We start from the raw sequence: 26,348 nt of genomic DNA, 5'->3' as shown, positions 1-26,348 counted from the left end.
AGGTTTCTAACCTTGGAAACATCTGATCAGTGTACTAGGGCCTGCCAGGAAGGTGGCAGGAAGTTTGCAGCTGGACAGACCGCTCACAAATATTCAAGTACTAATTGTAACCCAGGCCCCTTGCTTTTTGTTTACACGGTGTATCTGTAGCTACTTTCTGGGAAGATGAAGTGTGGGGAATACATCTTAATGTTCCTTTCAGTGAAGATTGGACATTTCTTTGTCAGCCGATATCATCCTGAGGACGTTGAAAATGCCTGCTGGTGAGCATGAGAGAAAAGTATAACCCTCCAACCCTACAGACAGGTTTTCCAGACGAAATACCTAATGGATTCAGGTTGAGTTTTAAGCATTTCTGTTTTGGTCATACAGGTAATAACTTAAAAGATGTACAGTATTTTAAACTCTTTTCTTGCCCTGACATTGTCCCTGCTCGCCTCCCCCTGAATACGGCACCTCCGGTATCTGGTGAAACTAGAAGACAGATCAGTTAGGATTAGGATGAATAACACTGAAGAAAAAGAGCAGGGCCTGGTAAAGTGCACCTCATTGTCAGGCCCCAAATTCCTTTCAGCTGAGCGCTCCACCCACTCCCCTCCGGGGCTGGTCTTTGTCCTCCTGGTCCAAGGTGGCATTTAGCTCAGTGTCGAAGGAAAACAGGAAAGGATGAAGAAAGGGCAAAAGGGTGAATAATAGGCACCTTTTAAGGAAAGTTCCTAGTATATGCCACAAGATTATCTCTGTTTTTGTTTTTGTTTTTTTGTTTTTCATAACTCACTTCACAGAAGTTAGCCACTCTTCACTGCAAGGGAAACTGGGAAATAGTCTGTGTCCTAAGTGGTCCTGTGCTCAGCCAAAGATTATAATAATTGTTTAGTACATCTAGGCACTGTCCTGGTACAATAAGAAGTCTAATGGTATATCGGGCCAATGATTGGCATATGTTGGGAACACTATGGTCGTAAAAATAACAGGAGTGGCTACCATTTACAAGAGCTGCCACCTGTTAGGTAATGTTAGGTGCTGTATATATACACTAGCATAGGTTCTCAAATACCATACTGCATGGTAGATATTTTCCACTCTCTACAAGTGAAGAAACTGAGAATAAGAGAGATTAAGTACAAAGTTGCCTGAGGTCATACAGGTGGTAAAGTATAAACTTAGAATTTGAACAGGAATGTGGACATACATATATTTTCCTAAAAGCTCTCTTCACAATGGAACACTTGCCCATGCTTGAAGTAAAGTTGGGAGAGGTAGGTGATTCAATGTTGGAGCTTGGGCTCTAGAGTTAAATTGCCTGGCCTTGCATCCCAATTTACCATTAGAAGTTCCATGAACTGGGGCATTTTATTTAGTCATTTTTTTCCAGATGAGTTTCCTCATCTAGAAAAGGGGGTAATAACTTGATTGTGTTATTGTAAAGACTCCACATAGAACGCTGAGCATAGTGTCTGGCACTTACTAAGCATATGGCAAATCCAAATTTTATTATTAATAGTAGTGGTAGTAGTTTAAATAGCTCTCTTTTAGATAAAATGACAAGAGGTAAAAGGAGATGGACCACCTAGAAGTCACTGCAATGATCAGCTGGTGATGGAGCTTAGAAAAAAAGTAGAGACAGGAGTTCAAGATATAAACATTTTCCTTATCGGAAATACAGGAAGATATTCATATTACTTCCTTATTCTGTTTTTTTACATTGACCAAAATGAGAACATTATATTTACTTTGCTTACTCTGAATTTTTTAGATCCTAGATAGACCAGTACTAACACCCAAAGTATTTTTATGATTTTTTTCAACAGCTAAATAGCCATTTTGTACATTAAAATGTACTTTTAAAACTTTAAACATGACAGCAGCATTCAGAGAAACATTATTTTTAGAAAGTTGCCAATTTATGAATGAAGGCAATGTGAAGCCGTAGTGCCCAAGGATTCTTAACAATTCAGGCGTTTAAAAAATTAGCAGTAAAAATTGTTATTTGGTGTAAACCATTATAGGTATATATTATTATAACTTTAGAACATTTGATAAAAGGAGACAGCCAGAACCTAAAGAAGTTAAACCAGAAATATTTTCACAAAGCCTGTGGCTAAGAAGCAAAGCCACAGCTTTGTTCCATAGGCGCTATAGTTGCAGTTCATGGAATTTAGGTTTCTAATAGAAAGGAAGTACCATGGAATGGAAAGTAAACTGGATTTGCATTAAAAAACCTGATTTTTAGGACTTTCTCATCATGGTATGGGGGGGTGGGTGTTGGGTCTCTTTCCTCCTCCCCATTTTATTGGTTGAGGTTTCTCACTCCTCCAGGGTGGGAACTGAGGGAAGTATCAAAGTCCTCAGTTAACGGGTGGTGTAGTCAAGTATCGGTGATCTCTGGGCAGGAAAGATGTTCCTCACAAAGAGACTTTCATGTGTTCGCCACAGACCTCATTGTCACAGACTTCTTACCTGCAGTTCCTTTATAGTTGAGACTATTTCTATTCCAGCTGTTTGCTTGAACCTTACCTGTAGCCTCTAGAATTCCATTGTCCTGTTCGTTTGTTTATTTGCTTTTATTTTCATGCAATCTACTTCCCTTCCAGGTAGCCCTCCTGGGTAAGACCTCAGACTTCTATGCTAGCAAACTATCTTTCCCACTCCTCCTCTCTGTCTGTCACACACGCATACATGCACATACACACAGAGCCCATATCAGGTCTGAGGGGCACACTTGTACATTTTTTGCCCAAAAAACTGGGGGATGCTGTTTCGTCTTAAATTGCAACCCTAGACTCAGCTGCCACAGGCTGCCTCAGCCACCTGCTTTCTGATTAGATTTGTCAGTTATGACTCTGACACCAATCCACTGGGTTCCCCAAACCTCAGGGAACCCCCTATTAAGCTTTCCTTGGGGCCTCATTAAAGTCCTTTTCTCTTGACTTGGTGCTCGGAGCCAGAACCTTCCCCTTTTCCCCTTTGCATGGGGCCTCACAGTACCGCCATCTCAAACAATTACTCTTCAAAAATACTCCTCTGACCTTCTACTCTTTTAGGCTACTTACTTCAAAAATATTACATTTTTGTTTGGTACCTCCCTTTATAATTGGTTGTAGCCAAAACTTCTGTTTTAACAGCTGGTCAAAACTGCATCCCTGGGACGTGCCGAATAAATCCAAGCCCCTCTGACAACGTGACACAGAAGCCTGCTGCCCTCCCTTTCCAGCCTTGTCTCTTGCTTTTCCTCATGTTATTCTGTGCTCGGGCAAGTGCATCAGACCTTGCCAGGTGTTGATTGGTCCACATCCATGCTTCATTCATTAAACAGTAAACCAGCATCTACGAGCGCCAGGTGTTTTGTTAAGTGGCAGGAAGAACTGGTGAGTACAGCAAAGCCCCTGTCCTCAAGGTACTCGCTATCAAGTGGTGTTTCAGCCTTCGTTCTTGCTACTACACCTTTCTGAGGGATGCTCCTCCTTGACTAACCCCACGCTTTATTCCTCAGCACTTAACTCAGACATCACCTTTGGAAGCTGTCCCCCATCCATCTCTGGCCTCACTGGGTGTCCCCCTCCCCAGCCAAGTGCCCCTCAGCTCTCTCTCTCACACATCATATTGTATCAATATTACCTTTTTCAACTACTATTTCCCCAACTACCCTTAGAGGGAGAGACAGCACCTTACTCCCTGTGGTCTTTTCAGTCGAGCACCTGGTACTTAGTAAATGCTAAGTAGATGTTTGATTGAATGAAATGCCAAATTTATCCAAAGATGCTTAGATTTACCACCTAGTAAATGTTCATAATTTTTCTTTTCAGCATGGTTAACGATGACCTGGGGTGAATATTCTAGGAAATGGTCAACAGAAGGAAAAGGTCTGGGCTTCGGTGAGTTCTCTTGCTCTTCTAAATGCTTGCTGAGCGGCGCTTGCTGGAAGGTAACTTTTGTGGGTACCAACGCTACTTGTTCTGGACATGGCGTCAGTGCCTTTATTGGGAGTTCTTCCTCCAAAATAAGCATTCCATTAAAATTTTCTGAGTAAAAAGTGTTATTTTTATGGTATGAGAGTTTTTGGTTAACTTAGCTACATCAATCTGCGGCTTTTTTCTTTCTTTTTCTTTTTGGCCACGGAAGTGTCTCATCCGGTGTAGGCTGGAATCAAGGGCGGTCACTCTTTCAAAAGTGGCATTTCTGAATGGGAAGGAGGAGTAATTAGAGAAGCAGTTTGGACTTACTCCAAAAGCTGTCTCAGGGCCACCATGAAAACTCTTCTAATCTAAGGGCTACAGTTTTGACTAGCTGTTAAAACAGAAGTTTTGGCTACAACCAATTGTAAAGGGAGGTACCAAACAAAGATGTAAAAATTTTCTGGCTGGCAGTTGGCAGGCCCACAAATCCAGAACAATCTAGAATTTCTGAGATTACTGTGGATATGAACAACAGCAACTAAGACTGAAAAAGATCTAAAACAATCTCACTTCCCCCAAATTCTTAGAAATTAGAATGGCTTAGATCACTGGAAATCACAGCCTCATGGATGGAGAGAGGAAGTCAGATCCCTCAGTATGCAGAAAACTTCAAAATGCTTTCAATATGATCTAAAAAGGTTAAGTCAAAACTAGACAGGCTCCTTCAACTGTTTAAAGGGTTAGATGATTTATAGATATAGCATCTTGGAAGTGGCATATCTGCTTCTACATAAAAGATTTCTAAAAGCTTTTAATATGAAATAAGTACATACACATATAAGGAATCAGAAGAAATGTATATTTGAAGAAATTTGACTTGTGATTACAGCTAATTAATACATTTTATATATTATAAAAATATTTTTAGCATATTTTTTAAAAATTCTATAGACTTTTTCTTACTGGGCAACAAAATAGCTCAGAAAAAAAGCAGTTGTTATATTTCTGTTTTCGGCCTGTTCTTCGGAAAAGCACTTCAGTTGGTTCCTGGAAAGTGAAAACATACAAATGCATTTTTAAAAGTAGAAGTAAGGTAGAGTATGATTAAAAGTGTTTTATTAATTTTAACTTGCCTAATTAATACACCTAATAAGACAAGAGTAGTATGTGAAAATTAGTGTTTCAAAGTTTTTCAATTCGTGTTATAATCAATACTGTACTCTTTTTGTGGAGCAGTGGAGAGAGAATAGTGGTGTTTATTCATTGTGTTTTTCACATATAATTTTTGTCATTTTATTGAAAGCACTTCATGACTGTTGTAAAAGTAAAACATTGTTAATTCAGAATGCCAAGTTATTTTTAAAAAAACCACCATTTTGTTTCATTAATGGTTGCTATTGTCTGAACGTGTACCCCCCTCCGCCCCCCGCCACACACACAAATGGATATGTTGAAACCCTAATGCCAGATCCCACGGCGTGAGTCTTTGGGAGGTGCCGAGGTCATGAGGGTCGAGCCCTCATGACTGAGTTCAGTGCCCTCATAAAGGAGACCCTGCAGAGCTCCCCTGCCCCTTCTGTCACATAAGGATCACTGAGAAGTCAGTGACTCAGCAGCAGGCCTCACCTGACCTGCTGGCACCCTGATCCCATACTTCCAGCCTTCGAAGTTGTGAGAGAGTGTGAGAGAGAAATTTCTGCTCTTTATAAGCCACCCAGTCTGTGGTATTTTGTTATAGCAACTTGAATGGACTAAGACCATGGGTAGTTGCAGTTTTATTATTATTTTTAAATCTGTACCTGAGGATATTTCTAATTATTGATTTTGGAGAAAGAGGAAGGGAGAGAGAGAAAGAGACATTGATGTGAGAGAGACATGTTGATCAGTTGCCTCCCGTACAATGCTCAGACTGTGGGTTGAACCCACAGCCTAGGTATGTGTCTTGCCCAGGGATCGAACCCACCATTTTTGTGGTGTATGGGATGATGATCCTAACAACTGAGCCGCCCAACCAGGGTGGTTATTACTTTCTCAATGGCTGAGACCATGTCTTTCAGTGACACCATGCACAGGTGTGGTATGCCATCTTTATTAAGTAAACATGTACTGGTAGCTCAGTATGTGGAGACATTCGTTATATAAAAAATGAACTGTGCTTACCTAGATTTACTTTCAAAGTCAAAACTGCAGCCATAAATATTTCCAAGAGCAACACTCGTCCTATCAGACAGCTAATTACTGTAGTCACTATCTGGGCAGCTGTGCCCACAGTGGATGCTCTGCCTGTGCTGCTACTGCTGCTGCCGCCGCCGCCGCCGCCGCCGCTGCCGCCACCACCGCCGCCTCCGCTGCCGCCGCCTCCGCCGCCGCCGCCGCCGCCGCCGCCACCGTTGCCGCCGGAGACAGACTGCGCCAGGAGGCTGAAAGCCTGGGATTCCACCCGAGCGACATTATCCAGAATAAATTCAATCTTGTAATTTTTCCCTGGAAAGAAAATCATTGTGGCGTTTTGTTTCCTTTTTATTATGTTCTTTATACACTTCCAATTAGGTTTTTATTGACTTAAAAAATAATGCATAATTCCTAACAAAGTATTTTTTGAAACTGAGCAAAATGAATTAGTGTAAGTATAATCAACGGTAGAGCAGGCCTCTAAGTTTGAGGAGTTCAATCTGCCCATCAACTATGGGCAGGGGCACCCTGGGTAGATTTTCTTACTGTAGCTGCTATGAATCAGTATCTGCTCCTTAGGGCTTCCTAGTGCCCAGGACTGGAGAGAGGCTGTTTGAAATGAGGAATAAAAGGGAGGGAAGAAGCTGAAAGTGCCGAGCCTCTGCTTCATCCTTATATACTTGTGACCTAGGAGTGCAGAAGTCTCAGCCTCACTTGGGGGAGGTAGGGATGGATCCTGAACTTTTATTTTGAAACATGTCATGCAGAAGAGTTGAAGGAATGGTAAAACAAGCTTTCCCACATTTGCTTTAAGTCAGATGCTCTTTTTGTGTTGCCAGATCATGGCCCTTTTTTCTTACCCCAGGTAGAAAGCTTGAAGAAACACTTGTTAGATCTTTTGAGAAAGTCAAACATAAAAAGCTCATCCAGATGTTTTTAATCCACATGTTAAATCTTCCCACAGTTTTCAATATGAGATAATCAATATATTTTTCCTTGACGTAATTTCTTCTGAGACTACTGTTATCATTAATAGTGGTTACCACACAGAGCAGACTTTGCAATACTTTTACAACTCTGAGGTTTTATTTCATCTTTTTTTTTCCTTTTATATTTTCCAAAAAGAAATCACTTCTGTTTTCATTCTTTCTTTTTCAGGGAGAAAATTTAATTAGATCTTGACCACATTGTGCTTTCATAAACAAAAGCAGCGCGTTCTGTAACTTTCAAGATGGACAACGTTGCTCTGTAGACTCCTACCACTGTTACAATGCATGACAATCCTGTATTTAAGTCTTCTTTCACTTTGAAAAACTGAATTTTTGCGGCAGCTGTATTTTTTTAACAATTTTGATGTGTCAAGAATTTAGTTTTTTGTTTTTTCTCCTGAAATATTATGAGGAAGCCCAAGCTCGCCCTGTGGAAACAATGCTCCATGGAGAATTGGGGAACCATCCTGGCCCAAATCCCTGACCCACACCATTGTGAGCAAATGATACGGTGGTTGTTTTAAGCTGTTACATTTTGGGCTGGCTTGCTGTGCAGTAATAGAAACTGAAACAGGCACTAAATATCATACAGGTTGCGAAGTAAACATGTTTCAAATGTTATATCCACTCGTAATGCTACTTTTGTCCAGGTTACCTAAAGATGTAGTCTCAGCTGTTTCCTTTCTACTTTGCTCGCCCACTGCTCACATCCCCATTTTCTGTGTTAGAAACCACAACCCATGCCCAGGTGGCCCCTGCTTTGCTACAAATGGAGGAGCACATACTGCCACGGGCTACAGACTTGTCTGCAAGGGGAGTTCCCACAGTGCAGTGGCTGTGGGAGCCCTACTAGAAAGAGATGTAAGAAAGATGCTTTGCTAATTTTCTCACATGTGCTTTGCTATTATTACAATTTTAAGGTGGTTAATCTACAAACTGGCTAACTGTTTGCCAAAGTCAGGGCCGGTCACGGTTTTCATTAAAGATAATGAAAAGATGACTATACTTGATCTTCCTTCCTATCTACAACCAGGGCACCGAGGCCCTATACTTGGTGGAGAAAAAAAAAGCAAGAAAGAAAGAAATTAGGAGCAGTGGCTCTTTTCCACAGTAGGTCAGATAGATGTCCCAAGGGAAGCCTTGGGCTCTGTAAGAAAATTCACTGTAGAAAGGACAGTACTATTGTGTTATCAGAATAAAATGCCAAAACCTCTGTCATTGCTTCAGCACCCAGTGACCCTGGTTACTTTGGAGCATTGCTATTTGGAAGTGGTAGCTTTAAGACTTGGTCTCCAGGTTGGGTCTTTGCCACCGGGTGCTTCTTGGGTCCACCTTCCTAGGGGGTAGGCAACCCGCTTCACTTCCCATAAAAGGGTCCCAGTCCTGCCACCGCTTAGGCTGGCTGTTTCAGAATTTGGCTCTGCCCTTAACCAGCAAGCACGTGGGGTGCTCAGGGTCCTTGCCCAGGAGCACAATGCTGAACACACTGCCATTTGATCTTCATCAAACACTAGGCTGAGATATTGCTGTCTAGTAGACAGACCAAACGGTCTAGTGTGGAGCATCATCCAAGCATGAAGAAACAAAAAATAAGGGAAAGAATATTTTTGGAATGATTTTAGTGGTTGGTATTTAGTGATTATTAGAAACATCAGACTATTGAGTTATTTTACTTATTTTACTCTTTATTTTTACTTTTATCCTGATGTATATGTGTGTGTATGTGTGAGTGTCTTTGAAATAACAGCGGTGAGGGGTGGGGGTCCCACCACACGGCTTTGCAGAAGTCAGGGCCAGTCACGGTCTCGCACGGGCCCCAGGCTGAGGTGCACAGACGCATGGAGACCCGCCTCAAGCAAAGGCGCTTTGTCCATTTCACCATTTTAGGTGCTTTATCATCCATCCCCAACAGAAATCAGGGGTTTGTTTTTTTTTTTTGGACATATCATTTTGGCCTCAGTAGAAAGGCTTTTACTAATTGAAGTTATACTATCAACATGAATGGAAATAGTATAAGAAACATTGCTGTGGAAGTTATTACTGTATTTACTGTAACAACGTTGAAGATATCACTTGGTATAGATTCATTGGGTATACTTTTTGAAAACTCATAGGGGACCTTTGTTCTGATCTCAGAGCAACGTGTCAGTCTCTATGGCAACGGGTTTATCTGATGGACACTGTGAATCTTGATAATGCTCATGTTTTCTCCTTTGTATGTGTATACAAAGGATATACACATATATCATGTATATCCTTCGCGTTGGGTGTCAGATAGATTAGAATCCACTTTCCAGCCCAACTCTGAACTCCTGCATGGAGCCTTAAAATTATATGAGCCTTTCTTATCCTTTTTTTTTTAAATTTGAAAATCTGTTCATTATTCTTATTATACAGGTAATAATACATATTTAGTGATAATTTAGACAAATACACAAATAGATAAAAATAGGAATCATGAGATAATTTTGATGCATATCCTCAAATTACCTATTTTAATTTATTTAATTGCTTATTTTCATTTCTATTTTGTTTTGCATTTTAAGCATATTAATATTTTTGTAAGATAGACTAAGTGTTTTCTGAAATAGGGCAGAATATGGGGTTTTAATTTCTATATATTGACCAAAGTGTTACAGATTGCTTTCTTCAATTGTAACATATGGAAGGATCCAAAATACTACACTCACCTGTTCTAAGAAGAATAAGGTCTGTGTAGTTGGCCCAACAGCTGCTAAATGGAATTGTTGTGTTTCCACTGAGACCACTGATTTGGTTATTATTGGAGTCCTTTAGTATTGCCTTCAAAGTCAATGACGTAATCCCAACTGATATACAATTACCCTGAAAAAAAAAATTATAGAGGAGTCTAACTGTCCTGTCCCATGCATTTTTTTCTTTTTAGGTGTGTGCAACTCTATTTTTTCAAAATGCCTCATAACAATTTTAAAATCTGCAGAAGCCTTTTCCTACACAAAGGGTTCACAAACGTGGACGCTGGAGCAAGTTCCCAGAAAAGGAACATTTTTAAAACAGTAGAAGACAATATTCATACATATTAGTCCAACTTCTACGGGGCAGTGCTGCCTCAGGTTGCCTGTGTACCAAGGTTAGTGAAGCTGGCTCACCCTCCAGAATTGATAACTTAATGCTCCCACTTAAATAAAGCTTTGAGTTCTGACTTACGTCGGAATCTACTGCCTTTACTGAAGGCTGCTGAGAAAAAGGCTGTCCTAGCTGCGCTGCCACCGGCTGAGTGATCACTGAGAGCGAGGACGCGAAGGCCACGTGGTGAACAGGAAATGCAAGCCTTTCAACGGGTTGGGCAGTCACCTGTGAATGGTCATGAGTGAGGAAGTGGTTCTCACATGATAACTACATGCAGTAGCAAACTCACCTTGAGTATAATATTCATTTTTTTACTTAAAAATATGTTCGATATATGCAAATATTATTACAACATTTCCTCTAGATCAAATTCATGAAGCATTGTTGTAAATATTTAAAGCAAAGAACATTTTATTCCACTAAAAACATTTTTAGAAGATAGGCTTCTTTCTCAACGACTTTATCATTTTAGTGATACCATAAAAAATAGCCAAAAGTAAATTAGATAGACATGCCCTCTAAATTAGGGGCTTGAAATAGAAAAAGAACTGAAATAAGACATTAGCAATAATGTTTTAAATAGCTACAGTGCATTTCTCTAGTATTTTCTTACCTTATTCCAGCCAGAATCACTTGGGCTGGGGATAGGGTTGGTAATAGACATGGAAGAGACATTAAATCCAAGGAAACTATTAGTTTCTCCTAAAATTACAGCCTGTCCAAGAGAAGCAACGATTTCTTGGAGTTCAGAAAACTGCATCTGACCTACAGGGAAACAATATTATGACATGTGGATGGTAAGAACGTGAAATTGTGAGGACACACGAGTTTTTCACTTGTTTTTGTTTGTGCTGCTCCATTCACATCATTGAATTCTACAGCTTTCTAACTGTACATGAGTTTAACATGACAAGGTCATATTAATGAGGTTAGGCAAATAAAGAAAGTAGAATATGTTTTAAAGCCAAGATTAAAGAAAAAATAGAGCTAGATAAAATAGATACAAGAAAAATGAATGAAAGCATAGTGGGAAAATACATGTCTCACTTTTATATTTTCCCACGTCATTCTTTGTTTAGAAGTGAAGCACTATCACATATGTCTATCATTACATATCATTTAAAAAAGTTATTTTAAAGTGAAAGGATAAAATTCACAGTATGTATGTTTTTAAGTTGCAACATTTATTAAATTACTAAAAATGGTTACTTTTTCTGGACATTGATGATTTTCAAGGTTAATTTGAACACTGTCATTACTATACTCTTTTTCTAGCTTGGCAAGTCTTCTTAAATCTACTGTCCTCATGACACCCCTTACCTTCTGAAGCGGCACCTCTATTCATCATTCTTCTCTTGTCAGGAACTTCTGCTTGCTCTCTTCTACTTCACCCTTCACCTCTGCTTCACATCATATAATCAATTACCAATTTCTAAATCCTTCCATCTCCACTGTCAAAATCCCAGTGAAAGCCACCCTCAGGAGATTTACTAAAAGGGCTTTAAGCTGGCTTTCTTGTATCTATCCTCTCCCTCTTCCACTCCCTTCTCTACAATGTAGTCAGAGTGATTTTTAAAAACCAACTGTCACCAGGGCAACATTTGGTATACGGTAGGCCTTGCCGACCCCTGTCCCTGCATATCCAGCATCTTCCATATCCAGAGTCCTGCCTTGAAGGCTCTGACTGCTGAGTTTCTTCCAGTAAGGCTTGGGAAGAAGGAGGTGCTGTTCTAGGCCAGCAGGTCTCACATGACATTTTGAAAATCGCAGTCCTAGGGAATTTTGGTTCCTGTCCGTTTAAAAAGTCTCTTGTGGTTGACTCAGACTCTTCTGGATAAACGCTCAGTCCTCTGGATTCCTCCTTCTCTCCTCACTGCCTCCAAGCTCTCTTCTCCAAGGGGCTTCCCAGACATGAGGGCTCATGCGCCCTAATGGTAGCAGTACAAGGGGCTTCACGTCCACACACTACTATGACCCTCTGTTCTCAGGCTGTGGCAGGTCTGAGCTGGTCTGCATTCTTAACAGGTGCTCTCTGACCATTTGACACGTGAAGGTGTTGATTTCTGTAGACTGCCACCTGGAAACCCTAAGACCTTAGCTTGACAAGCCTTTGTTCCTGAACTTAGGATTCTGCTTATCCAGAGGTTCCCTCAGTACTTGAGAACCCTTTGCTAGGACATCTGGGAACTTCTGGATACCCTGACACTCTGCGAAGGCTGTGGGAGCCAGGGTGACTCCTCTGTGCACATCTTTTTGCTATTTCCCGATATTGTGCTGTGATATTGCTCTGTAACAAGTTGTAGGCTTTCGTTGAGACTTAACACCTTATCCCAGTCAAGGTCTGGGAAATAGGCCATTGGTCTGTCTTCCCCTCCACCCCTCTCTCCATGGTCTTAGACTATTTATATTTAAGTGAATAAATCTGACTAACAAAAGAAAACTACTTTAAGGGATGAAGTTTGGGAGGGGTTGTGGGTGAGGAAATTTAGACCACATATAGGAAATAAATGATAGCTTCTCGGCATATCTTAGTGGCTAATATGCTAAATATTGGACCCCAATACATGTAAGGGCTTACCAGGGATTTCTAAGAGTTGGTGAGCAGTCTGTGTATGAATCTTGGACCCACTACAATTCCTAGCTTAGATTAACAGACTCTGTTGGGTCCAAAGCCTTTACCCTGGAAACACAGGAAGTATGGGGCTGATGACAGGGCAGAGAACACCATGAGAGAGAACTGGTTCTAACTCAAGCCTGTGCTTATTTCCTTCAACAAAGAGGGTTAGTTGATCAGCACCTCCCTCCACTCATGCAAGCCTTTCCACCGGCTTATGCCGGTCTGCTGGTAGAATTACAGAATGGCAATGTGGCTCGTGTAGAGTCAACATTAAACAAACCTCCTGGGGAAATGAGTGATGACCCCTAGTGGCAGAAGGTGAGTGCTTCATCCAGTACACAGGTTTACCCAATAGGAGAGCCCAGCGAGTTTAATGGAAACAGTGCTGGAGAACAATAAAGCAGACCCGGATTTTGAGTCTGAAATGTATACAATTTGGAGGCTCTCTTTAAGAAAAAGAATGCAGAAAACTTTTGCTTTTGAAATTTTTATAACAACATTCAGTGACCTGACCACAAAATTAAATGGAGACTTTTTCCCGGGCCTCGAAAATTAAAGCATCTCTGGGGACTTATTTGTACAAGTGAAGGGGCCTTGAAGTTTGAGCTTTATTAGCTGGACCATATGCTTCCCCTGACAGGGCCCTAGAGCCCATCTCCTTGGATGGGGAGTAGCCTAGGTGAGAGTACCTGTGCTGGACCACTGGAGACAATGGCAAGGTTGTCCCCAAGAATTGGCCCCTGGAGATCAGCAGCAGGAGGCCAGGGAAGTTCAGCTGCACCTCAGTAGAGGCTTGTGCAGTGCAGAGAAGACCAGCCACCTTGTAGCAAACTATTAAATCCGGAGGTCGCCATGAGGGCCTGAGGTCAGGAAAGCCTCCTTGGCATTCAGATACCAATCTGAACAGACTGAACAGATGGAGAGAAAGAAAACCTGAAGACTGAACATTCCCCCAGCTGCTCAAAATGAGTCATTCTAAAGAAATAATTTAAGCCAGCAAAGAGACCTGCTATGAGACAGTACGCCTTATTTTTACTTGAAAACTAGAAGATAAGGGTATGGAGAGTGAGAGACAGAGAAAGGGGTAATGGTTGGTGAGGCTGATGAGGTTAGTCGTAGGAATTAACGACAGAGCACATCCTTGCATATTTGCACTTGTTGGGTAAGTCTGTGGCTACGGAATTCTATCCTGCTCAGAATCTCCAAGGGTCTGCTCTTTCTGTAGGAAAACATCCACAGTCCTCCTTTGGCTTGTGAGGAGGAGAGCTTCCTTTGGTTTCCCACGACCTAGCACCTGCCCACCTCTCAACCTCACGTCCATCAGCACGTCCTTCCTGGTTCCTTCCCCGGCAGACCTATCGGACCTTTTCCACTTCTCATGCACCAAACTCTCAGCAACTGCTTCTCAGCCTTGAACTTTCTCACCTCCTTCTTTTCATTGACCGACTCTCTCATGTTTAATCTTTCAGATAAAAGGTCACTTCCTTAGATCGGTCACTTCTCAGATCTTTTTATATTAGGTGAAATCCTTGTGTTGTATTTATTAATTGCTATAGTAATAAAACAGAGGCTCAGGTTCCTTCATAATTTCAAAATAGACAGGGATTACAGGAGTAGGGCAGGGAAAAGGGCCTTCAGACCCTTATAGGGTTCAGGGTGCAGGGCTGGTGGGATTCCCTAGGGCGTGATCACCAGGCCTTGATAAGGTAATTTGTGGGCATGGACTTGGTAATTATATTGCTCTCTCTCTAAGGTCTATTGCTCCTACCTGCAGTGCCATTGCTTCTGAACTGAGGGGAAGGATCTCCAATCTCCAGTTCGACCATGAGTCCCACCGATCTCTTCTTCCGCATACCCTTTCCTCTTATTATTTTGCTGATACGGATTTTGTCCCTTGGTATCTTCAGGAACAAGGCAAGATTTCTAACCAGATGATGAGAGCTGTAAAAGTCATCTTCTGTTACAGCAGGTATTTGGAAAGAAACAAATATGACTGCGGTGGTGTGGATTTCAACAGGTGTCGTTCCTTTAACCAAAAGGTAAAGCATCTGGTAGGTTCTATCAAAGTAGTTTTCACCAAGGACAGTGGAATTCAGGTCAGGAAGGAATTGCTCTATGAAGGAAAAAAGCCAAGATAGCTTATTTACCTGATAAATAAATATATTTATAAGATCACAATGACCACAATGTAGTATTTAATATTTATTTAAATTTAGGAAATTTTGAAAAAGTTCAACATTATTCCTTCATAAGAAAGTATCATATTAAAAACAAAAACACTTATAAACTGGCAAGCAAAATTAAAGTCAATCCTCTAAATAATACCATTAATAATTGTTATATATTAAATTTATTTTCAAAAATTAAAAATTTATTAAAAAACAACTTAGAAAACAATAATCATTATACATTAAATTTACTTTTTAAAACAATACTATAGACACAGTATAAATGAAGAATGAAATCTAATCATGAACCCAGGAGCTTATATTATAACATTATTTACAATCAGGGGTGTCCAACCTGCGGCCCACAGGCCACATGCAGCCTAGGATGGCTGTGAATATGGCCCAACACAAAACCATAAATTTACTTAAAGCATTAGGAGATTATTTTTGTGATTACATGTCACAATATATTTAATGTGTGGCCCAAGACAACTCTCCTTCCAGTGTGGCTCAGAGATGCCAAAAGATTGGACACCCCAGTCACGTTCAGAATTTTAAAGTCTTAACCAAAGGCATTTATTAAGTTAAAAAATGTAAATTTAACTTTAATAGCTATCTAGTTTGTGCAGTGCTATATGCCAAATCTTGAGGAGCATTTACAATTCAGTGCTTCTATTTTTACCAAGGACAAAAGTATGTAACATATATGAAGTATATGAAGTATATATTAAAATATCCCAAAAGTATCCTACATTGATGAAACAGGCTTACATTTCAGCCTGAAATATCTTTGATTAATGCAAAACAAATTCTACTGAGGAAATAAATTTTGTGAAAATTATTGGGATTATTAGGTTTACAGTTGTGAGTATGCAACCCACAGTGTTTATTCTTGTATAATTATTTATTAATTATTGTATTTTCCACATGAACCACTGTATATCTACTTTTGCGCACCCCTATTTATATGATTTTATAGCAGTAATATTTAAGACATATCTACTAAGACCTACTGAGCATTGAGCCCTGACAAAGGCTGAATTGGTAATAGTACTGGAATAAGGCATGCAGATTTTTATCACATTTCATATTAAGGCTTATTTTTTAAAAATTAAAATTTTAGAAAGAAGAGGGTGTTTCCTATTAATGTAATAGACATTCATAACAATGGCATTAAGAAGCCATTTCATTATTACCATATATATACTTCTTTAATACCTACTAGCATAAATTCTAGATGCAATTTGGTTTAAACATTCTGTGAATCTGAAGAATGTGCTTTTGCATTATACTCAAATTACTGTTACAGGTGCATATACCATTTATTCTAGGTAATTATCGTAGGTAGCTATTTCATGTCTTGTCAAAATGTGAGGAAGCAGAGACATAGATAATAAAAGAAATTGGGTAATCTAAAAAAAATGTATAGAGTTATAATACAGGAAGATTATTTTGTATTCTAAGTGGCAAAGCAAAATGTTCATTAAAAAGCAATGTCATTTCAGGGAAAACATATGGGGAGTGATGGCTTTTTAGCCCTTCGACACCTATATAACCAATTCCCTGTATTAAATTCTGCCTGTTGGGATAGTTTCCACTGTCTTGGCTTCAATGATACAGAACTTGGTACAAAAATGATATTAAAAAGACTAGTTAAAATCTATGAAAATTAAGCTGTAAATAGGTGCAGTTATGTTGTATGTAAAAATAATAACACGGACTCTCTTAGCTTAGAAGAGGTAGTGTAGCATCACAGTGAAGTGCGTGGGTTCTAGAGCTAGTGTGTGTTCAAGGGGTCCTTGCTCTGCCCTCACTGGCTCTGATATTGCTATGGACTGAATCGTGCCCCGCCTGCCCCACAAATTCATGTGTAGGAGCATTGACCCCCATTGTGAGGGTATTTGGAGATGTGGCCTTTGAGAGGCAATTAGGTTTAGATGAGGTCACAGGGGTGGGACTTCTTGATGGATCAGCGCCCTTATAAAAAGAGACACCAGAGAGCGTGATTGCTTTTGCATTCTCTCCCTCTCTGCCGGTGAGGACAGAATGAGCAGGAGGCCATCTGCGACCAGGAGGAGAACTCTCACCGAGCCTGACCATATGGACACCCTGATCTAACACCAGCAGCTCCAGCTGTGAGAAAAGAACTTTTTTCTAACCAACCAAGTTTACGGTATTTTGTTATGGCGGTTTGAGCCAAGATGGAGATGTTGGCAAATTACTTCACCTCTTTGTGTCTCAGTTTACTCATTTGTGCCTACCTCATAGGGTTATTATTAGGATATAGTAACAATGTGTTATTATAGGTAAAACACTTAGAACAGTGCCTGGCACACAGTAATGTCTCTGGAAACTGTAGTTATTCATATTATTACAGAAATAGAACTTCCTCCATAGATGGTAATGAATATGGGTATCCATTCAGACTCTCATTTCTGCTTATATTATGACCCACAGCACACATTTTTGTAACTGTTAGGATCACGGGGCACATCTAAAAATGATAATAATTAGCATATGTGGAATGGAATGTAGTGATCTTATTAGTACTGGTTTAACAAAAAGACTTTACTGAGCAGAGATAAATCCTGCTTTTGCCATTATTAGTAAACAGGAAGTGTAGCCTCTTCCATATATTTCATTTAAACTCAGAGGTTAGTATATTATATTCATGATGGCCAGTCAATGTAATACTAGCCTTCTTGGCAATACTTCCAGTGATTGCCAGTTAGTTTAGGCTCTAATCTCTATGAAATAGAAGTAAAGCAGAGATAGGATAAAAATTCGAAGCAAAATTTCTTCTGCACATAGAAGTAACTAAGCTAAGTGTATAGAATGTAAGTGTTCTCAGGGGCTAAGGAATGTCCATCATACACTAAAAACCTACATCTGCATGTATGCAGAGAGATAAGACTTCCATCAGGAGTGATCTTTTAGGAAACACATGTTATAAATAAACACATCTTAGTATTTGGTGGCTAAAAATATTTTATCTTGCATTCATCAATAGCTAAGGAAGCAAAAATTTTAATGAAATATTAAGAAAGGATTTTATACATAATTATATATACAATGTATATTGCATTTTCCTGAGTAAATACCTGGGTACAGATGTCTATTAAGTTCACAGTGTTTCTGTTGGGAGTTCCATACTGTATTTTTGGGGCAGACCAATGCATTGTTTACATAGACATCCAAACGCTGCAGCGTGGAAAAAAAAATTCCTACCAGAACAGCCTGTTAAAAAGAAACAACGTTTTTGCATCTTAAGAGAACAATGAAACAGAATATTAAGAATTTAGCACTTAAAACTGTCCTTCAACTATATATACCTTCTGCAAAAAATTGAAACTAAATTTTATGGACTTAGGATAAACATTGAGCTAATTATTAAATGGACTTACATTCAACCGTTCATACAGATGTTACAAACTTAATTGATAATTCTCAGTAGAAAGTGTAATGTAAGAAAGTCCCTGGTGCGACTCTGCCCTGCATGTCTGTTCTTCTGAACAGAAGCTGTTGATTTCTGTCCACTTTCTCTCCCACCTAAGTCCGCGCTACCACCTTAGGGAAGATTCAGTGGACATGGACTGGGGCCCCCTGAAGCCCCAGAACTATCATTTCAGTTGTGAACTCAAAGCTGACAAAGAGTATCACTTTAAGGTGGACAATGATGGAAATGAGCACCAGTTATCTTTACAAACGGTCAGTTTAGGGGCTGGTGCAAGAGATGAATTGCACATTGTTGAAGCAGAAGCAATGCATTATGAAGGCAGTCCAATTAAAGGAACACTGGCAACTTTGAAAATGTCTGTATAGCCCATGGTTTCCCTTGGTGGCTTTGAAATAACACCACCTGTGGCCTTACAGGTGAAGTGTGGTTCAGGGCCTGTGCACGTTAGTGGACAGCACTCAGCAGACGTGGATGAAGATGCAGAGTCAGAGGATGAAGAGGAGGAGGGCATGAAACTCCCAAGTATGTCTGGGAAGCGTTCTGCCCCTGGAAGGGGTAGCAAGGTTCCACAGAAAATAGGAAAGCTTGCTGCTGATGAAGATGATGATGATGGTGAGGATGAAGAAGCTGAAGAAAAACCTCCAGTAAAGAAATCTATATGAGATACTCCAGCCAAAAATGCACAAAAATCAAGCCAGAATGGAAAAGACTCAAAATCATCAATGCCAAGATCAAAAGAGTCCTTCAAAAAACAGGAAAACATTCCAAAAACACCAAAAGGACCTAGTTCTATAGAAGATAATAAAGCAAAAATGCAAGCAAGTATAGAAAAAAGGCGGGTTACTTTCCAAAGGGGAAGCCAAGTTCATCGATTATGTGAGGAAGTGCACCCAGATGACTGACCAGGAGGCTATTCACGATCTCTGGCAGTGGAGGAAGTCTCTTTAAGAAAATAGGTTACCAGTTAGTTAAAATCTTCCATCTTATTTCATTTCTGTAACAATTGATATCTGGCTGCCTTTTTGTAATGTTGAGTGAGAACTTTCCCTACTGTGTCTGATAAATGTTGTCCAGGTTCCATTGCCAAGATGTGTTGTCAAAAATGCCTGTTTAGCTTTTAAAGAAGGAACTCCACCCTTTGCTTCGTTTTAAGCATGTACGGAACATTACGATAGGATATAGTAGTAGCGGTGGTCAGATCAATGGAAAGGTGGGGAGACAAAATTATACATATGAAATAAACACATTATTTTAATAAAGTTTTAAAAAAAAGAAGTTGAAGAGCTAAGGGAGAGATTCCCATACAGTATTTTAAGCCCCTGTGAGGACAGTTCTCTGCCCCTTGAACAAAGACCAATAGGGGAATGATTGTAGGGTTTAGGCAGAGGAATGACCTAACCTGACTTACATTTTGAGAGCATCTCTGTGGTTACTAAGGTGAAAATAGACAGTAGAGGGGGCAAAGGTAGAGCAGCAGGAAGAGCTGGGGAGCAATTGCCTGCATCTAAGGAAGAGAAAACTTTGGCTCAAACTGGATAGTAGCAGGGGAGATGGTGAGAAGTGCTCAGAGTCTAGATGTTTTGAAGGGAGGCTCAGTGGGATTTGCAGATGGATTGGATGAGGAATGTGAGAGAAAGAGAAGAACTAAGGATGGAGCCAAGGTTTTATCTTGAGCAGCCAAAAGGATGGGATTGCTGTCACTTGAGAAGGGGCAGGTGTCTCCTTTCGTTATTCCTCTCTCTGCTTCACCTCATCAACATCCTTTTTTCACACTCTTAATACTCTGAGACTTTCAAGTCTCATACTCTTAGAAATGAAAATCTCACTTATGTTAACCTCATACTCTTTCCCACCAACATGGTATATATAAATTTAACTATCCGAGCTGAATTCAGTTTATAGCAAAAACCTGATATAGATGAAAATATTTTGGATAACATGCTGTGACCTTGGAAGTAATGTCCAAAAATGTATTTCGGACACATATAAATAACAGTGGCATGGAAGAAAAATATGTCATTCCAGTGACCAGTTTTGGATGTGCACTACTTTTATGTAAAAATTTGGATTTGCTTCCTAATCACACAAATCCTAGGTCTCGCTGTCATGCCTCACACATGAATCAAGTGCATACGGGGGCAGTGTTTGGCACTCATATGCCCTCTCAAGCTGATAAAAGCCATCTGGATTGATGGAGTACCTGATGATGCTTGAAAAGGAGCTATGGCTGATGATGTTCAGGAGAACAAGGGAAGAGGTGAAGCTCTTAGCAAACAGAAATATAAGCAAGCAATCAACACCAATAATTCTGAAGACGTTATTTCCATCTTGCCTTACCTTGTCAGGGGCAACATTCAGCAACATCACTCGAAGGTTCTGAGGACTGGTGCCAGTAAAGTAAACTTCGTAAGATTTGCTCAGCGCCACAATGCTATGAAACAGGGACAGTCTTCTCTGGCAGGTGTATCCGGCACACCACCCATGATCCTGTGGGCCTAAATCCATGCAAAATGCAAGTTCATGTTTCCCATAATGAACGTTATTTGTGCAAAGTCTGATGAGTGATTGTATTAAAAATAAATGGCAATGATCAAGTTCAGCATTTATAGCCATTATCCATCCAGCCATCTACCCAGCGATCTAAGCTATTTCTCAAACCTTGGCTTCAAAAGGAAGGCAGGGAAGCAGCTCCCCTCACCTACCCTTACTTTTACACCACCCGGGGTCAGCAGGATACGTTAACGTGCTGAGGATTTGAACTGGAAGGTCAATGAAGAAGGAGAAGTTTTGCAAGGTTCTTTACTTTAATAATAACATCTAAGCCCAGGTGACATAGTAAGGAAGAAAATGCTTCATCCAATTCTCCTATTCATCAGATGTTGAGTTTGGGTGGGGAACTATCTTTCTCAGGCTTTGTTGAGAAATACGCTCTCACAGAGTTTATGTGTTAAAAATAGAGCCTGTACTGTACCTGGAAACACGATATTTCTATGTTTGAACCATTGACTCTTCATTAACTCTTTCTTGCACTCACTCATTTGTTTATCAGTTGAATTTGTGAATTCAACACACTCTTAAATTTGTTTTTATTGTCTTTAATCTTATTACACTGTTATTTTAATATATTTTTGTTAAAGAGTATGGGTATAGGTACTGTTTGAGGGTCAACATCATTAATGAGCTGAAGCAGCCTGAGAAATAACACTCCAGTACACTCTCTAGGAAGCCAAAAGAGAGCATATGCTTTTCTATCCAAATCTAGACATTTCTAGAAAAGGTACAGCTTGAATTTTGTAGCAAACTTCTCTATTTCACTTCAGTTTTAAAGTGGCCGAGATTATACTATATAAAACATTGAGTGAGATACAGAATGATGGATTTTTCTTGATGTTTTTATTCATTGGCTCTGCTCATATTTCTGACTTACTTAACTTTTTATAAATATTTATAACTGGACTTCAATCAAATTTTAAACCAATATAAACTCAGCTCAAGTAGAACATAAACTTTCCCTTAGCATCCAAAATATAAATTGTACCTTTAAATAAAGCTTCTTTGTGGATTTTTAAAATAAACAGGAAGAAATTAGTACATATAAAATGAAAAACAAAGAGTAATAAAAGTCAGTGTAGTGCATCCCAAGCTTCAGTGATTCTTTTAGCACCCTTATAATTTTTGAAATGCTATTATCATTTACTTAAAACTTTGCTTTAAATTGAGCCACTTTTAAAAATTTAAATTTATTTGGAAGAGTAATGTCATGTCACTATTGTAAATGGAAAACTTGTATTGTCTTTCAGAAAAGGAATATGTGGAAATAAACAGAATGGAATCTTTCTCCATCACTGAAAACTACCTCCACTATTCAATGACTGGTCTAAAATTCTTCCCACAATCTCTCTGCTTTACAAGATTTGAAAGGCAGCATTGGAAATTGGGTTGATTGCAGGTCATAGAAACCAGGCAGATTGTATGTTAGGGCAAGACGTGTGGGGAGAGCTTAAAATCATGCAACTCTGAGACACCCCTGATTTAGCTCATTCTGTTTAACACATTTTAAACATTGAATATTTTTGTGGAGTAAAGCTTGGTTTTTTTTTAATAAATCTTAGAATATTTCAGTACATGTTGTGACACTGCCAGGGCACAGAAATCTTTCTGATCAAGGTTATATGTCCCTTGAGCACTGGAAAGGCCCATGAGCTTTCTTAGGCACTAACATGCCTCGCTGTGTACCGTGTGCACCCATTGCTTTGTGAGCATTATACACAGGATTATTATACCCATGGTATGTAATCATTATATCCATACATAATGTGCATCCTTATTTTTCCCTTAAAAATTTGGGCAAAAAAAGTACACATTACACATGGCAAAATACATAATTACTGAGCCCTTGGGGGTTATTTCAGGGTTATACACTGAGTCCCTGCCCTCTGTTTTTCAGTAGCTTTTAGAAATTCATCTTATTCCTTGAAAACATCCTAGACTCCTGGAAAAATCTTGATCTGATTTCATATAGAGACCTTAGCCTCTCCTCCAACCTAGAGTCACCATAACCAGAATATAAAGAACTTAGACTCTAGATCTTGACAAAATGTTCTGGGCAGTCTAAGGAATCAGAAATGAAAACAAAGCGAAACACATTTCAAGATTAAGTCTTCTAAGGATTTATGAAAACAAAAAGTGAGTAGGCTGAGTACAATTGTTCTCAAACATTCCAAATAACATAATTTTTAAAAATCTATGTAAGGTTAAGTGCATTTTTGGAGGTGCTCTGTGTATGAAAAGAGGCCCCATACTAACCTCACAAGCTAAGGGTGGGTCTGCTTGGCAGCATAATAAGGCTGCCATTCAGAGACCTTGAGTAACCGCAAAGGATGGTCTGAAATTAACACTTACTAACCAAAAGCAGTTGATGGTGGGTAGTCACATCCTAGGCTGGTATTTTTCCCTAATAAAGGTTAATTTTTACCTTAATAGAGCCTATTATCTTTTTGCATATATGATAACATACTTTTGGAATGTCAAGGTAACTTCCCTTGTTTTCCACCCTTTTGATTATAACCATTTATACCAGAGCTGAGACCACAAACCCCCCACCCCGTTGTTATTGTTATCATGTTAATTGTTGACTGTTAACTATATTTTACCTTTTATCGGATCCCAGAGCTCTCTGCCCACTATTTGCTTCCCTCCCTAATCTATCACCAGTGGATTTCATGTAACCTCCTTATGTCTCCTCCTTTGATTGTAATGTATAAAATAAGGTGCTAAACTGCCATTCTCTGGAGCATTTCTCAACCCATTGAGATTTTGCTTCCAGCAGTTGTCATCAGTTTGGCTCAAATAAACTCACAAAAATTATCTATAGGTTTGAATGTTTCTTATGTTAACCCTCATGCCAACTTTTTCTTAAAAGTATTTATGTCAGTTTATCATTATAAGCATGAAGATTACTCAAGAAATAACTTCCTTCTCTCTCTTCTTCTAATAGTTAATTTGGAATCACTGTCCTGGCTTCCCAACATAGGGGACTGCTGAAGGGTCAAGTATCTCTCTTATCCATAGATCTTTCTCACAAACAAGAGGCAAAGAAGTCCTGATGTTTTCTAGTTTTATGTGATAAATAATTTACGAGAGGCCTCCATGCATGTAACAAAGAGTGAATGCTTTGAGTAACCCCAGTTTGTTGACACTGAACACCTACCATTAATGAGGTCTACATAACCGTTGCTCACGACAGCCACTGGGGAGAGTCTTCGAGTTTCTGAGTCAGAATCCAGGCTTTCAATCACCATCATCGTGTATTCCATCCCAAAGCACCTATAGCTTTGCCATTCTGGAATGTATTTACAGCTTGAATCTCTAATAATTCCTAGAAACACAGGGATGTACACTTTAGCATGAAAAGAAACCTCTTCGAAAAGGCATCCACATACTCTCTTTTCTTGTTATGTAACATGAATAAGAAGAAAATACATTATTGGTTGAGTACATCAATCATTAAAAATAAAAGATATATTTTGTTTCACAGATTCGAGGACTAACAGAATAATATCCAACAAACCTTTATAAGGTGCTTTCTCAGTGACAGGAATTCTACTTCCATTGGGGAAAGTGAGCATGGCCTTAGGAATTCTGTAGTCCCCAATTCCAAATTGGCTATTTCCATTCCATTCATATTCGGATTGAGGTATCACTGAGCCAGAATTTCCCAGAAAGGAGCCATCCATATCTCTGAGAAAAGATTTCCTTTTGGCATCACAAACCATGTCTACACAATCAGATGGATTCACCTTCCTGTGGAGAAAAGGTGAAATGTATGGATATTTATATTTAGTGTCCCTACCTTATTTCTAGAGAGCATTTGAGTATTCCTGAGTATTTGATAAGAGAGTATCCAAAAAAAATTGTCTGGCTGAATCTTGTCATTTCAGACAGGATTCAAAGTAGGACTGATTAGCATATATAACAAGCACTGTAATGAGGTCTGTTTTCCTTTGTGTTGATTTTGCGTGTTATGAATTCATTAACATTTCAGAAGGACATGTTATACCTGTGGAATATGAAATTGGAATTTCATTTTGTTGTTCCTTATTTTGTTGAATAATAGATTTCTTATTTGTGAATAGCATACAATATACTAACATTGCCTCACTGGGCAGGTGAACAGTTACCCCCTGCCCAGGACACACAAAATCCCTGTGTTGGCAGGGAAATCTTTATTATTTTCCCCTTCCTCCTCTTTTTTAATGGGTTTTTTAATCATTATACAAGGATTGTATGCTTACTATAAAATAATCTAAATACTTGGTAAAAATTCAGTTCCCTTTACTTTCCTATCTCAAGCTCTTAGGCTTATCACAAACTGCAGAACAGTATAGTTTTCCCCACATGTATACAAACAGACGTGATTTTATGCTGTGTATTCTAGTAAGCATTCTGTGGATACCAAAATTGTAAGAGATGAAATACTATAAACTCATAAAGAAGTTCAACCATAGATGGTATTCTGCTTTCATCTTGGTCCACCTGGAGTTGATTAACTGGTTATAAAAACAAAATATCTGCTCAGTTTGCAATGTACTATACACTGTTTAGAATACATTGAACAGAGTACACTTACACTATATCATCATATATTCTATGGGGAAATATAATTTATTCCAGAGTTATAGCAACAAAACTCTATAGTGGAAAGCTCAGATCTGTTGGATACTATTGCATATCTCTTCCTTTTTGCTATAAGAGAGACATAAAACTGTAAGTTATTCCTTACTATAATACTGTAATAGTTTTGGAGATGATCTGAATAAATATTCCTGTAGGTCATGTGTTCTTTGTTTTCAAGTATGTGCAGCAGAGCTTTTGTAAACAAGTCTGTGGGTAGGTGTCCGGTGGCACTCACATTATAGCTTAGGGCTCTGTCTGACTTCAGGCTTCAAAGAAAAGAGGCTGAGATGTAGACTTTTGTTTGAGTTAGTTATTGAGGAAGGGAAGGAGAGCAGCAATATAGAGCAAGGGAAAGCAAAGCGGAGCAGCTAGGGTCTATAGGCTGGCTTCAATCTGACCCCAGGGGAAACTCTACATCAGGAATTGCACCCAGATTTGTTCCTACCTGGAGACAAGGGAACTGGCCTCTCATACCCCTGAATAAATTAGTCATTTTCCACTGTCAGCAAGGAGGTGGTTGTAGGAAGGGTTTTAGCCTCCCAAAGCCAGTCCTGTTTGGCTAAGAGCAGTTTTCTGGGAAAACAGGCTACCTTAGGTAATTATTAGCCCACATTTAGAGCATTTGGGGACTGGGTGAACTGACTAGGAAAGGAGTTTGGAAAAGTGCCAACAGTATCCCAATTAAAGTACAGAACTCAAGGATATTATATTTTTAATGTAATATTTTCTTCATGAGCTAGATATTAAAATTATATATTAAATCTT

General features: G+C 39.3%; 1 protein-coding gene and 1 pseudogene across 1 annotated transcript in view; one reads left to right on the top strand and one right to left on the bottom strand.

The window, feature by feature from the left end:
- Positions 1–5,984: 5,984 nt before the first annotated feature.
- Positions 5,985–26,348, bottom strand: part of PKHD1L1 (PKHD1 like 1) — a 133,752-nt gene continuing 113,388 nt past the window's right edge. Inside the window, exons 69-78 of the mRNA XM_054590401.1 lie at positions 24,478–24,710; positions 24,118–24,285; positions 20,745–20,902; positions 18,052–18,187; positions 14,551–14,895; positions 10,779–10,930; positions 10,244–10,390; positions 9,748–9,901; positions 6,296–6,380; positions 5,985–6,208 (exon numbers count right to left, since the gene is read on the bottom strand). Coding sequence (XP_054446376.1) covers positions 6,031–6,208; positions 6,296–6,380; positions 9,748–9,901; positions 10,244–10,390; positions 10,779–10,930; positions 14,551–14,895; positions 18,052–18,187; positions 20,745–20,902; positions 24,118–24,285; positions 24,478–24,710 — 1,756 coding nt within the window. The 3' untranslated portion in view covers positions 5,985–6,030. The remainder of the gene's footprint in view (positions 6,209–6,295; positions 6,381–9,747; positions 9,902–10,243; positions 10,391–10,778; positions 10,931–14,550; positions 14,896–18,051; positions 18,188–20,744; positions 20,903–24,117; positions 24,286–24,477; positions 24,711–26,348) is intronic.
- LOC129084110 (nucleophosmin-like) lies at positions 18,345–19,355 on the top strand (annotated as a pseudogene).

This window comes from Pteronotus mesoamericanus, unplaced genomic scaffold (assembly GCF_021234165.1).
Source record: "Pteronotus mesoamericanus isolate MK-2021 breed Mesoamerican mustached bat unplaced genomic scaffold, CSHL_Meso_final scaffold_174, whole genome shotgun sequence".
Taxonomy (NCBI): Eukaryota; Metazoa; Chordata; class Mammalia; order Chiroptera; family Mormoopidae; genus Pteronotus; species Pteronotus mesoamericanus.
This window is presented reverse-complemented; position numbering and strand designations above follow the sequence as displayed.